Raw genomic sequence first — 12,684 nt, 5'->3', positions numbered from 1 at the left:
CACCTCCTCCCTTCATTCCGGGTCTTTGTCTGGCTTGATCTTGTGCAGGTCTTGAACCACTGTCAATTTCTCTGTGGAACCTCCCTGTTGTATGAAGGAAAATACTGGCTATAGTCACCTACTGCTTCTTTTTCTTCTTACAACCTTTCCATCTCCTCTTCTTCCATCCCTGTGCCTTGGGAGGAGGGGGGTGTGGTATAGATGTGCCATTTAGATCCACAGTCTCTTATTCTCTGCATATTGGGCAGTTATGGTTCTTTGTGTTAAATTGTTACCTACTCCACAAAAGAGGCGTTTCTCTGGTCAGGGTCAAGAGATACATTAATCTGTTGATACAACAATTAGGCTTTAGGAACCGGTGCTACCTGTATGAGACACACAGCTCTGCCCCAGTCTCAGTTTGGGTGGGTAGGGGCTGGGGTTGCCCTCTACCTGTACTACCTGTATAAGGTGTGGAGCTTTGCCCTGTTCTCAGGTCAGTGGTGGGTGAGTGGGCTTTTAAGAGGTTCTCAGCTAACTAGGATTTTTTTCTTTGAAGTGTGCTCTTGAGATCACGAATAATTTGTTGCCAGTTATATATATCACATATAAAAACTGGCTGATGATATTTTGCAAGAACTTTTTAGCATTATTTGTGGTTTATTATTGCTGCTAATGTATTTGCATCTTTTTCTTACAGGTGAAGCCTTTTGCTGAAACAGTTTCATCTAGTTCATGAACCAAAATATTAGACATTCTGAATGTTACAGAAGTGTTGAAAGACTGGTAAGTAGAGTAATATTAGCAGTCAGAAGTCTGGGGTCAAGGTGAAATTTTGGAGTTAATATAGTTAGAGTAAACAATTAGATTCTCTATAGGAAAGGTGTATATTTAGATTGTATAGTTAGTATTTTTATAGCTATGAGCATGTGTAACCTGTAAAACCATGCATAGTAATAAGTACCAGCTAGTGTAGATGTAGCTTTCCTGTGCTGTAAATCTTTGTTTCTTTACACATATACATACACATTCACAAACTTACCTGAGCATCTTGAATGCTAACACCGATTCTGGGTGTTGGCTGTAATCTCATGTTCTATATCTTTTTAAAACATTTGTGTGTAGTGTATGTGTATTTTTGTGTATTTGCTCACATTATGTATTCTTTATACTTTTCTGAGTATATGAAATATTAGAAAATATATGCCCATCTGCTCAGCTGATATTCAGAATGGCTGGAAAATATTCAGGTATATTCAACATTTATTGAAAGAAGTAATGAAGCCGGGCGATGGTGGCGCACGCCTTTAATCCCAGCACTTGGGAGGCAGAGGTAGGCGGATCTCTGTGAGTTCGAGACCAGCCTGGTCTACAGAGCTAGTTCCAGGACAGGCTCCAAAGCCACAGAGAAACCCTGTCTCGAAAAACCAAAAAAAAAAAAAAAAAAAAAAAAAGAAAGAAGTAATGAACAAAATAGAAATACCCTCTAATGACCTACTAGCGTTGTGTTCTGTTTGTGTGCAGTTAGGATGTCGCTGTTGTATGATTACTGCATAGGAGAATTCAGAACTTTGGCAATTTGTACATAATGGTAATTTGTTGCCTGGCATAGTCACTCTAGTCAGTGATGATATATTATATTCTTTAAAAATGTAAAACAGGCCGGGCAGTGGTGGCGCACACCTTTAATCCCAGCACTTGGGAGGCAGAGGCAGGCGGATCTCTGAGTTCGAGACCAGCCTGGTCTACAAGAGCTAGTTCCAGGATAGGCTCCAAAACCACAGAGAAACCCTGTCTCGAAAAACAAAAAACAAAAAAAAAAAAATGTAAAACAGATCAGGTTGTGGTGGTGCACACCCTTAATCCCAGCACTCAGGAGGCGGAGGCAGAGGCAGATGGATCTGTGAGTTTCAGGACAGCCAGGGCTACAGAGAAACCCTGTCGGGGTAGAGGTTGGGGAGAGAATGTAAAACAGTGAACCTTGGTGTTCTCATTGTAGGATAACTGTGTAAAATAATAAAATTGTTAATTAACTTGATTTGAACATTCCATAGTGTATTTGATAGATATGTTTTAAAATATTGTGTTTTGTACAATAAATGAAATTTTGTCAATTTAAAAAAATAAAGAGTAAGAACTTTCAGGAAGAGTTTTTTTTTTAAATATTTGAATACTTTCTTGTATTATATATGTGCACTCATGTGTTTGCCTGGTGCTGCAGAGCCCAGAAGAGGGTGTCATATCCCCTGGGACTGCAATTACAGAAGGTTTTTAGGTGCCATGTGGGTTCTGGGAGCCAAATATAGGTCCTCTGCAAGAGCAGCAAGTGCTCTTAAATGCTCAGCCTTCTCTCAGTTCTCCAAGTTACTTCTAGCCATAAGATAAAACTGTTCTGAAGCTCTTTGAGTCCTATGTTGTTTATGATTTTTCTTTTCTGAGTGTACATTTTTCTGTCTTCATTCCCTGCATGTTTTACCTTGCTATTTTCCTTAATGCTAAAGTAACACATTGCTTTTTATTTGGCTAAAAGTGGCATAAGCTAGGCAGCTAAAGTTCTTCAGTTCTTACCTGACAGGAATCACTTCCTACATTAACTAAGTATTGGAGTTTTAGGAGAGTAAGCCAATGACTGGGTAATATCAAGAGAAAAATTCTATGTTTGTCGGGGTCCAGCCCCAACATAAATCATTTCTTACCAGCATAGAGGTGTGAGAATATTAAAGACACAGTTCACTTGACAGTTTCGGGAGGGAGTTTCAGTGATCATTCAAATCCTGAAATCGCCCACGTTTATTTTTCAAACAGCTTTTATATCAACATAAACTGAGGGGGAAGGTAACAAAAACTTCATTAACATTCTGTTTCCTAGGTAGCGGGGAATGACTTAAGTCCATTTTGTCACCTAGGCTGAAAACACCTCTTCCCCAGGTGACCTCATAATTACAATAGAAGGAGTAGAACAACAATTGCATATCCTGACCACTTTCAGGATGGCACTGGCTAGGCTTTACTACCAAAGGAGCAGTGCCAAATGTACTGGTTAGTCTCCAACCCTCAGACAAATGTGGGAAACAGCCTGCATTCTCGGCTCCCACGTATGTTATGTTCTATTATTTATCCTATAGTTTAAGATTTATTTGTTTTCATTTTGTGTGCACAAGTGTCTTGTCTGCACATGTATGTGCATCACATGTTTGCTTGGTGCCCAGGGAGACCCGAAGGAGGCCTTGGATCCCCTGGAACTGGAGTTACAAGGCAGTTGTGAGTTGCCATATGGATATGATGGGGACTGAATCCTTGTCCTTTACAGGAGCAGCAAGGGTTCTTAACCACTGAACCATTTCTGTAACCTTCAGTTTATATTTTTAAAAGAGCCATTTATCTGTTTTAAATATGCAAAGTAATTGTTTAGTCTATATAAGAGAGAAAGTCAGAACCTCCCTTAACTATCACTGTTCACCTGTGTCTTCTCTCAAGTGGTGTCACTCATGCCTGCCTATCTGTGCCAAGGTTTCAAACCCTGGACTAGTACTGCCATGTAGGCTTTACCTAATGAGGTCAGAACTGTGCCTGAGAGTAATAGAGAGCTAGGGATTGATATATAACAATCTTAAGTCACTCTACAAATCACATACATTTAAAGGTAAATTTATATTCATTTAAAAACTTTTATATTCTTTTCATTGTATAGCTCTGTCATGAGTACTGACAGTAACTCATTGGCACGTGAATTTCTGATCGATGTCAACCAGCTCTGCAATGCAGTGGTCCAGAGAGTGGAGGCCAGGGAAGAAGAAGAAGAGGAGACACACATGGCAACACTTGGACAGTACCTTGTCCATGGTCGAGGATTTCTGTTACTTACCAAGCTAAATTCTATCATTGACCAGGTAATGTTATACAATTGTTAATCAGTCTGTTAGTCCTGGTCATCAGTTAGTAACTTGTAGATTCTATACTTTCTGAGAATCTCTTTGCGTTAAAGTCCTATCTGTTAGGTATTTCTTAAGATGAGCCTCTCTGCCGACACAAATAATTCCAATAAAGACCAAATTAAACCGAATTAAAAGATTAATGGAATGCTCCCTGGTGGTCCTGGGAAAGCATGGAGAGAGGAAGAGAGAATAGGGGAGATCATGCAAAACCCAGAGACCACATGTTCATTCTCTGAGGGGGGGGCAGTCTAAATAGCCTGTGGGAGTGGTCTTGACCTTCCCTGGGGAGGGGTTACTGTTTGGCAGGCTGTCATGACCCTCCCTGGGGGGGCGTATTATGCCAGGAGCCAGGGGTGAAGCCCCCAGGCAAAACAATCCAGACTTTTTGTATAAAGGGGTGTTAGGAAGCTGGGGTGATGCTTCAGACCAAACACTATTTTTCACATTATTCCAACATAAAATTTAGCCCCATAAGTGGAAATATTATTTATTTGAATGTCACGGCCACCCTCGACCCGCAAGGATGATGCGACACCCGGAATTCTTCTCACTGCAGTTTTATTCAGGACTTTATTCACAGCAATCTTTCTCGTCTTTCCTTCCTCTCTCTCTTTTTCCCTCTCTTCTCTCTCCGGGCAAACCTCTCCCAGCCCTTAAGTAGGCATGGGCTGCCAACCCCGAACTGCCAGGTGGGCACTGCCCATAGGTTCACGCATATGCAGGCAGCTGATAATCATTGCGTGATTATAGCACAGGTCAGGCCTTAGCCATCTCAGGAGTTGATTATACATCTCCATCAGGTGTGACACCACGCAGCTCGCTACATTTGGATACTTTTTAAACTGTCTGAAAAAATCTTAGAATTTTAAAAAGTGACCTTTTTTCTAAAGAAGTTTCATATATATGCCTTTTGCAGTTGGTTTGAATACTTCAGAAATAATCTCCAAGTCACCAATAATATATTGTTATTATATAAAGAAAGAAATACTAGCACTCCCCTTGGTGTCATTTAACCAAAATCAAGGCCATATTTGAATTCTCTACTTCATGCTCCCTACATCTTTCATCTCCTCTCTTTCTACTGCATAAGTCTGAATCTATGATGCTTAAAGTTTGCCCTATAAATCTGTCTCTGTATCTGTGTATAACTCTGTGTGACTATCCCTGACAAAGGGTTTTGTTCTGTCTTTATTGAACAGCACAGAAGGTATCACATGGGGAAAGAGTGAGAGATACTTTACAGAAATCTTTAGCAGAGTTTTACAAGGGATCAGGTATAGAGTCCAGTTAACCTCAACTGACCCAGATAACAGACAGTATCCCTGCCTTGAGCTCTCCTTGTTAGCTAGCCTCCCCGGGTCTGTGGATTGTAGCGAAGTTATCCTTTCCTTTACAGCTAAATTCACTTATGAGTGAGTCCCTACCATGTTTGTCTTTCTGGGTCTGGGTTACCTCACTCAGGATGATTTTTTTTTCCAGTTCTAACCATTTGCCTACAAATTTCATGATGTAATTTTTTTAACAGTTTACTAATACTTCATTGTGTCAATGTACCACATTTTCTTTATCCATTCCTTGGTCATCTGGGTTGTTTCCAGTTTCTGGCTATTACAAATAAAGCTGCTATGAACATAGTTAAGGAAGTGTCCTTGTGGTATGATGGAGCATCCTTTGGGTATATGCCCAAGAGTGATATAGCAGGATCTTGAGGTATATTGATTCCAATTTTCTGAGAAACTGGATATCTATCCATTTTATAAGATTGCTTTCAACCTCTATTTTTCTGCTTTCAGCAAATGATTATTAGAGCATTCTTGGAAAAGTGCACAATTTAGGGTTACAGTTATGCATTCATTAGTTTAGGTTATAAAAGTTGATTACATGGGAAATCCACAGCAAGTAAAGTTGATTGTTAAATTATTCTCTTAAAGGCAGGTAAACTGTATGAGTATACAGTAGAATAGCAATTTTAAGTCTTTTTTGGTGTTTTTGAGACAGGGTCTCCCTGTGTAGCTGTGACTGTTCAGGAACTTACTGTATAGAGCAAGCTGTTCTTGAACTTGCCAAGACTTACCTGCCTCTGCTTCCCAAGTGCTGGGATAAAGACATGCACCACTATGTCCTTGATATAGGATTCCCCTCTGTATACTGTGAATACGTTTTATTACCATTGGTTAATAAAGAATCTGCTTTGGCCTATGGCAGGTCAAAATAAAGCTAGGTGGGAAATCCTAACAGAAATACATAGAGAGAGTAGGTGGAGTCAAAGAGATGCCAAAAGACACCAAAGGAGGCAGATGCTGGAACCTTACTGGTAGACCACAACCTCATGGCAACAGAATAATAGAAATGGGTTAATTTAAGAGTTAGTTAATAAGAATCCTGAGCTAATAGGCCATTAATATAGTTTCTGTGTGATTATTCAGGTCTTGGTGGCCGGGAAACCAAAAAGTAGTCTCCGTTTATATGTCCTGACCCAGTGTTAAGTCTTAGGTGACCTCAAGGTGTATGATTTACTCTGGTTGTGAGGTTCAGCAGAAGTTCTAATCTTGTAGAATGTAAGAAATATTTTCTTAATAATGAATCACCACAGCTTTTGACTCTAATGGCATGAGATTATCCTGCTTATTAGTAGAAACATAGGATTATAGTTCAGAAAAAAGAGTTTATGCTTTCAGTAAAGATCAGAATGCAGTTTTAAAAGTTTAATATGAGTTATATTTAGGGAACATGCAAATTGTAGAGTGAAATAATCTTTTAGCTTGTATACATTCAGTTTTTTAAATTATACTTTTTTTCTCTTTCTGCTCATATGCTTCTTTTCCTTCTTCCCTTATCACCCTCATTGTTATCCTCGATGGGTTCGAACTCATTCTATAGAACTGTTAATCCTCCTGCCTCAGCTTCCTGGGTATTAAGAGTATAGGTATGTAACATCACATCCAACTTTTCTTTTTAAAGATACTATATAAAAAGCACCATAAATATAATGCACTTACCTAAAATCTAATAAAATATATATAACACTTCTGCTTATAATTCTATAAAACATTATTATAAGAACCTAAAGGATATATAATTAAGTAGAAAATGATTAAATTTTCCTGTGTTCAAAGAATCAGCACTGTAAAGGTACATATTTTCTCCAGATTGACCTATACCTTCCAATATAATCCTAATCAAAATCTCTAGCTTTTCAACTAACTCTGTTATGGAGATTTAGTTCATATATTATAATCTTTATTTGATATGCAAAATCCAGTTGTGGTTAGGACACTCAGAAATATGTGCACCATCACGATAGCCAATTTTAGAATACCCTCATTATCTCAAAAGGAAACCTGTAATCTAGCCATCCTCTTCCACCCTCCTCCTAGCCCTAAGCTACCACTAATCTGCTTTTTGTGGCTGCTGTTTTTTCCCTATAATCCATGAAATATCCTTTAATGTATTATTAAAATGTCTAAAATCATCCAAGTCATAACAGCAGTAATAGTTTTTCAAGTAATGTTGTGCCAGGCTTTAGCATTAAATATTCTAAATGAATTTGAAATGGTAACTTATAGTTGTTTAAATTATTTTATTTTGTGTGTATGGATGTTTTACCTACATGCATGTCTGTGCACCCACAGAGGCCAGAGAGGGCATCAGATCAGCTGTCACTATAGTGACAGATGGTTGTGAGTAGCTATATGGGGCTGGGTATCGAACCCGGGTATTCTGGAAGAGTAGCTAGTGCTTCTAACTACTGAGCCATCTCTCCAGCTTCATAGTTTTGTTTGTATTTAACTGACAACCACAGGTGCTGAGCACCTTTTCTTATATGCTCATTGACCATATGCATACTTTTTTAGTGATTCTTTTCAAGTTATATCTTTTTGTTGTTGTTTGGGACTTTTTTTTTTTTTGAGACAGGGATTCTCTGTGTAACACTGGCTGTCCTGGAACTCACTCTGTAGACCAGGATGGCCTTGAACTCAGAGATTCACCTACCTCTGCCTCCGGAGTGCTGGTATTAAAGATGTGTACCACCATTGCCCATTATATGTTATTTTTAAGGCTAAACTCTTATCAAATTATGCTGTATATAAGTCTGTTGGTCCCTTTGTGAAACAGTGTTTAATATGTAGCTAAATGACTAAAAATACTTGAGCTTTAATTGCAATAATGTTTTTCCTATGCAATAATTTTTTATCCTTTCTTTCTCCCTAGTCACTCTTTGGAATATTTATAACATTGACAGTAGGGAAGTAGATGTTGTCTTTGGAGTGCAGACAAATAGCCATTTTAAAAATAGAGTTTATCTATATTTGGTTATTTTGGTTAGTGGAGAATGATGATTTGAGTCTTTAAGGGAAATTAATTGAACAAAACACTCTCTTTAAAGATGGAATCAGAATAGACACAAAAATGCATATTACAGAGTGGACTGTAGCTTTTATATGAAGTAGGGGCATTTCTTGAGTATTTGGGGGATGTGGTGATTTATGTCCTTCTTCATCCACTGTGGACCCTTTTTGTTTTACCAATATCTAATATAAAGAATTATGAGAAGCTGGGCAGTGGTGGCGCACGCCTTTAATCCCAACACTTGGGAGGCAGAGGCAGGCGGATCTCTGTGAGTTCGAGACCAGCCTGGTCTACAAGAGCTAGTTTCAGGACAGGCTCCAAAACCACAGAGAAACCCTGTCTCGAAAAACCAAAAAAAAAAAAAAAAAAAAAAAAGAATTATGAGGACTCTATTGAGAGAGAATTAACAAAGTAAGTGTGCATATGTAAAATATGTAGTTGGATACATTTTAACAAGTATTTATATCTTCATGCAACCACCATCACACTCAGTGTTTCATCATGCCCTTTGCAGATGGTCTCTGTCAGTTGCCCACGAACTGATGTGTTGATTACTGGCATCTAGGTATAATTCTGATTTTCTAGAACTTTGCATCAGTGATCACATAGTTTTCCCTCTTGTGACTCTGAGATTGTTGTATCTCTTCTGTGCATCAGTCAGCCAGTCATGTTTGTTATTAGTGCTTTGTTGTATGTGTGTATCACAGCTTAACCAGTCACTTATTGCTTAATCATTCCGACTAAATGCATTTGGTTATTATGAATAAAAATGCTATGGGCATTCTTATAAGTCTTTCTGTGGTTGTGTTTACAATTTTCATTGGGCATGCAAATTACTGGTGAAAGGATAGTTATATGTGTAATGTTGTAAGAACCATTTTTCAGTGGTTGAACCATTTTTTTAAATTTCATTAGATATATATGAGAATTTTAGTTGTTCTATGCATAGAACAACTATATTTAGCCATTTATAAGTGAGCATGAAGAAGTATCTGATTACATTCCTGGCAACTAAGGATACTGGGAACTTTTTAATGTACTTATTGACCATATATATATGTGTGTGTGTGTTATATGTTTATATAACATACATATACTATAATATATAGTGACATGTAATATATATATGAAATGACTATATATGTATATACACACACATAATGATCACTCCTTTTCTGCAAGAGATATGTGCTGATACTGGATGTAGTATGTAGTACTAAACTATGTGTATTTTCCTATCCTGTATATAAATATAAGTGGTGAGGTGTAATTTATAAGTTGAACACAGTAAAAGATAAGCAATAATTGATAAAATAGAGCAATTATGTACTTTAATAAAAGTCATTTACATTTTATGAGTTATTTCTTGATTTTTTTTTTTTTTTTTACACTGTAGTGACTGTCGATAACTAAAACCACAGGAAGTGAAACTTTGGGGAAGGGGGACTATTGTATCTTCTTTTGTGAATGTCTAGTTTGTTCCATTTTGAAAGTCTAATTTTTTCTTTGTCATCTATCCAGTTCTTCATGTATTAGAGATAGAAGTCTTTGTTAGCATGCACGTATTTTCTTTGTAACAGGCGCCTCCCCTCTGCTCCCCCTGCTTCCCTTTTTTCTCTTCTTGTGTTTCCTTCTTTTTATGTTTTCAAGATAGGGTTTCAATAGGCAGTCCATGCCTGCCTCTAATTCTTCGTCTTCCTTCCTTGGCCTACCCAGTTCTAGATTTAGGTATATGCCACTGCACCTGGCTACCTTTTCATTTCTTAAGTGTTTTCTTGTTGTTTTTAAATGTTAGGGATCAAACTCAAGGCCTCTTGAATGTTAAGCAAACACCTATACCACCACCCTTAACAGTGTCTTCAGAAAAATAGAGTTTTCTCTTTTACAGTGGTATTTTCTGTTCTAAAAAATTGTGTCTTGCAACCCTAAAGTTCTAAGATATTCTACTTTTAAAGCTATTTTTATTCATGTATTTATTTAATTTTGTTGTAGTGTTGGGAATTGAAGCCAGAGTCTCATGAGTACAAGATAAGTGAGCAATATTCTCGGCCTTCCTAACCTGTTAGTCTTGTTTTTAACCTTAGATCTGTGATCCAGTTAAAATTACTATTTGCATAGAGTGTGAGGTAGGCATTATGGTTCTTATTCTTCTCTTTTGCACATACCAAATGTTATGGCATCATTTTTTTTTCCAGAGCCTCTTCTTTCCTAAATGAAAACACTGCTGATGTTATTGAAAGTATAACACTGCAGAAAATACCCAAATAAACCGATTTATACTTTGTTCATGGACTGGGAGAACACAGAGTGTCAGTCCTTTCCAAATTAACTGTATACTTAGTGGTTTCTATCTGGACTTTCTGTTCTGTACACCAGTCTGTTATTTGTTCTTTCACCAACACTGCACTGACTTGATTACTGTGGTTTTTAAATAAAAGTAAATCTAGAGGGCCAGCAAGATGGCTTTGTGGGTCAAGGCCCTTGCCACCAAGCCTGAGCCTAATGGCCTGAATTTAATCCTTAGAACACACATGGTGGAAGAAGAGAACTGGCTCCTGCAAGGTATCCTCTGATCTCCACACATGCATCATAGCACAAGTATCACCCCCCCCAAATAAATTCAGTAAATCAATCAATCAGTAAATAAATAAATGTTTTCTTAAAAAGTAAATTCAGAAATCAGGTCATATGAGTTTTTCAATTTTTTTTTTTTTTTTTTTAGATTTTTCAAGACAGGGTTTCTCTTGTAGTTTTTGATACCTGTCCTGAAACTAGCTCTTATAGACCAGGCTGGCCTCGAACTCACAGAGATCTGCCTGCCTCTGCCTCCCGAGTGCTGGGATTAAAGGTGTGCCCCACCACTGCCCAGCGAGTTTTCCAATTTTATTCTAGTTCATCAGCAATGTCTATTCTGTGTCCTTCGGATTTCCATATAAATTTTATTCAGTTTGTCATTTCTGTAAAAATACTTTAGTGTGGGTGAAGTACACAGATGGTTTTTAAATGTTGCACTAAGTTTAGATTTCTGTGATAAACCCCATTTGTTAATGATTTATTACATGTAATCATTTTAATCTATTAAATAAGTTATTCTTTTTAAATGGCAGAGAGCTGCTTCTTCTTTTTTTTTTTTTTTTTTTTGATTTTTCGAGACAAGGTTTCTCCGTAGCCTTTGGTTCCTGTCCTGGAACTAGCTCTTGTAGACCAGGCTGGCCTTGAACTCACAGAGATCTGCTTGCCTCTGCCTCCCGAGTGCTGGGATTAAAGGCGTGCGCCACCACCGCTGACAAATTTAAGTTTTTGTTTCTCTCTCTCTCTCTCTCTTTCTCTCTCTCTCTCTCTCTCTCACACACACACACACACGGTAGTCCCTGATTGGGTTTGTAGGTTTCCACCCATTCTGAGTGTGTGAAATATTTTTATTCTACATGAATAGTTCATTAATTCTTGGTCTCCAGGACTCTTGGCTTCATGCACTAAGAACAGATTGATTTTTTTTTTAACTAGGGTTGGGGAACAGAGACTTCTTCATTTTTTGCCTTCCTTCACACTTTTAGGTGAAGCTGGTAGTATTTCCATCCTCTAAAATTTTTTTCATACAAGTATATATTGTATGTTGAATATATTCCCCCATATTCCTTTACTCTTTTCTCTCTCCTCTCATAGTTTTCTTAAAAGTATAACTTTCTTTGGAATGTGGGTTTCATATGAATCTTAGTGGAATTACCTCTATATTACTAAAGCCATTATATATAAAACTGATTTTGAGACAGACTTTTCTGTACTCTTACCGAGGTTTTTTTTTTCTTTTGAGACAGGTGTCTCTATGTAGTTAGTCCTAGCTGTCCTGGAACTTGCTATATAGTCTAAGGCTGGCCTTGAATTCAGAGATTCTCCTGCCTCTACCTTCCAAGTCTTGGCATTAAAGGCATGTGTATTTATGCCTGGCAATACCTTGCTTTTAAAGAAATGCATTAGTTAAGTGGAATTTTAAAGTGTAATGACAGTTTTGAGGGTGATAGCACATACCTATAATTCTAGCACATGGAATACAAATATAGAAGGATCATTGTGAGTTCAAGTTTGAAATCAGTCTGGGCTGCCATAGTAAAGCCCTGTATAAAGCAAATAGCAAACAAAACATAATGATATATAAATGGAGAAGTAAAAGTACTGTTTTTCAAAGTGATGTGAAAGCCAGGCAGTGGTGGTGCATGCCTTTAATCCCAGCACTTGGGAGGCAGAGGCAGGCAGATATCTGTGAGTTTGAGGCCAGCCTGATCTATAAGAGCTAGTTCCAGGACAGGCTCAATAGCTGCAGTGAAACACTGTCTCAAAAAAAAAATACTATACTCAAAGCGATGTGTACAGAAATAAAAACAATCAATAGGAAATCTTTTTAGCAAAGCTTAAAAAAACA

General features: G+C 37.7%; 1 protein-coding gene across 1 annotated transcript in view; it reads left to right on the top strand.

Moving 5' to 3' along the window:
* The first annotated feature begins 666 nt into the window (after window positions 1-666).
* The window catches only part of LOC121463823 (lysosomal-trafficking regulator-like), a 32,727-nt gene continuing 20,709 nt past the window's right edge, over window positions 667-12,684 (top strand). The window contains 2 exon segments of the mRNA XM_041676320.1: window positions 667-765; window positions 3,671-3,869. Coding sequence (XP_041532254.1) covers window positions 3,678-3,869 — 192 coding nt within the window. The 5' untranslated portion in view covers window positions 667-765; window positions 3,671-3,677.

The sequence above is a fragment of the Microtus oregoni genome, unplaced genomic scaffold (assembly GCF_018167655.1).
Source record: "Microtus oregoni isolate MIOR12 unplaced genomic scaffold, Mior012 000027F_ref0000203, whole genome shotgun sequence".
NCBI classification, from domain to species: domain Eukaryota; kingdom Metazoa; phylum Chordata; class Mammalia; order Rodentia; family Cricetidae; genus Microtus; species Microtus oregoni.
Note: the sequence above shows the minus strand (reverse complement) of the source record. Positions and strands in the feature narration are given on the sequence as shown.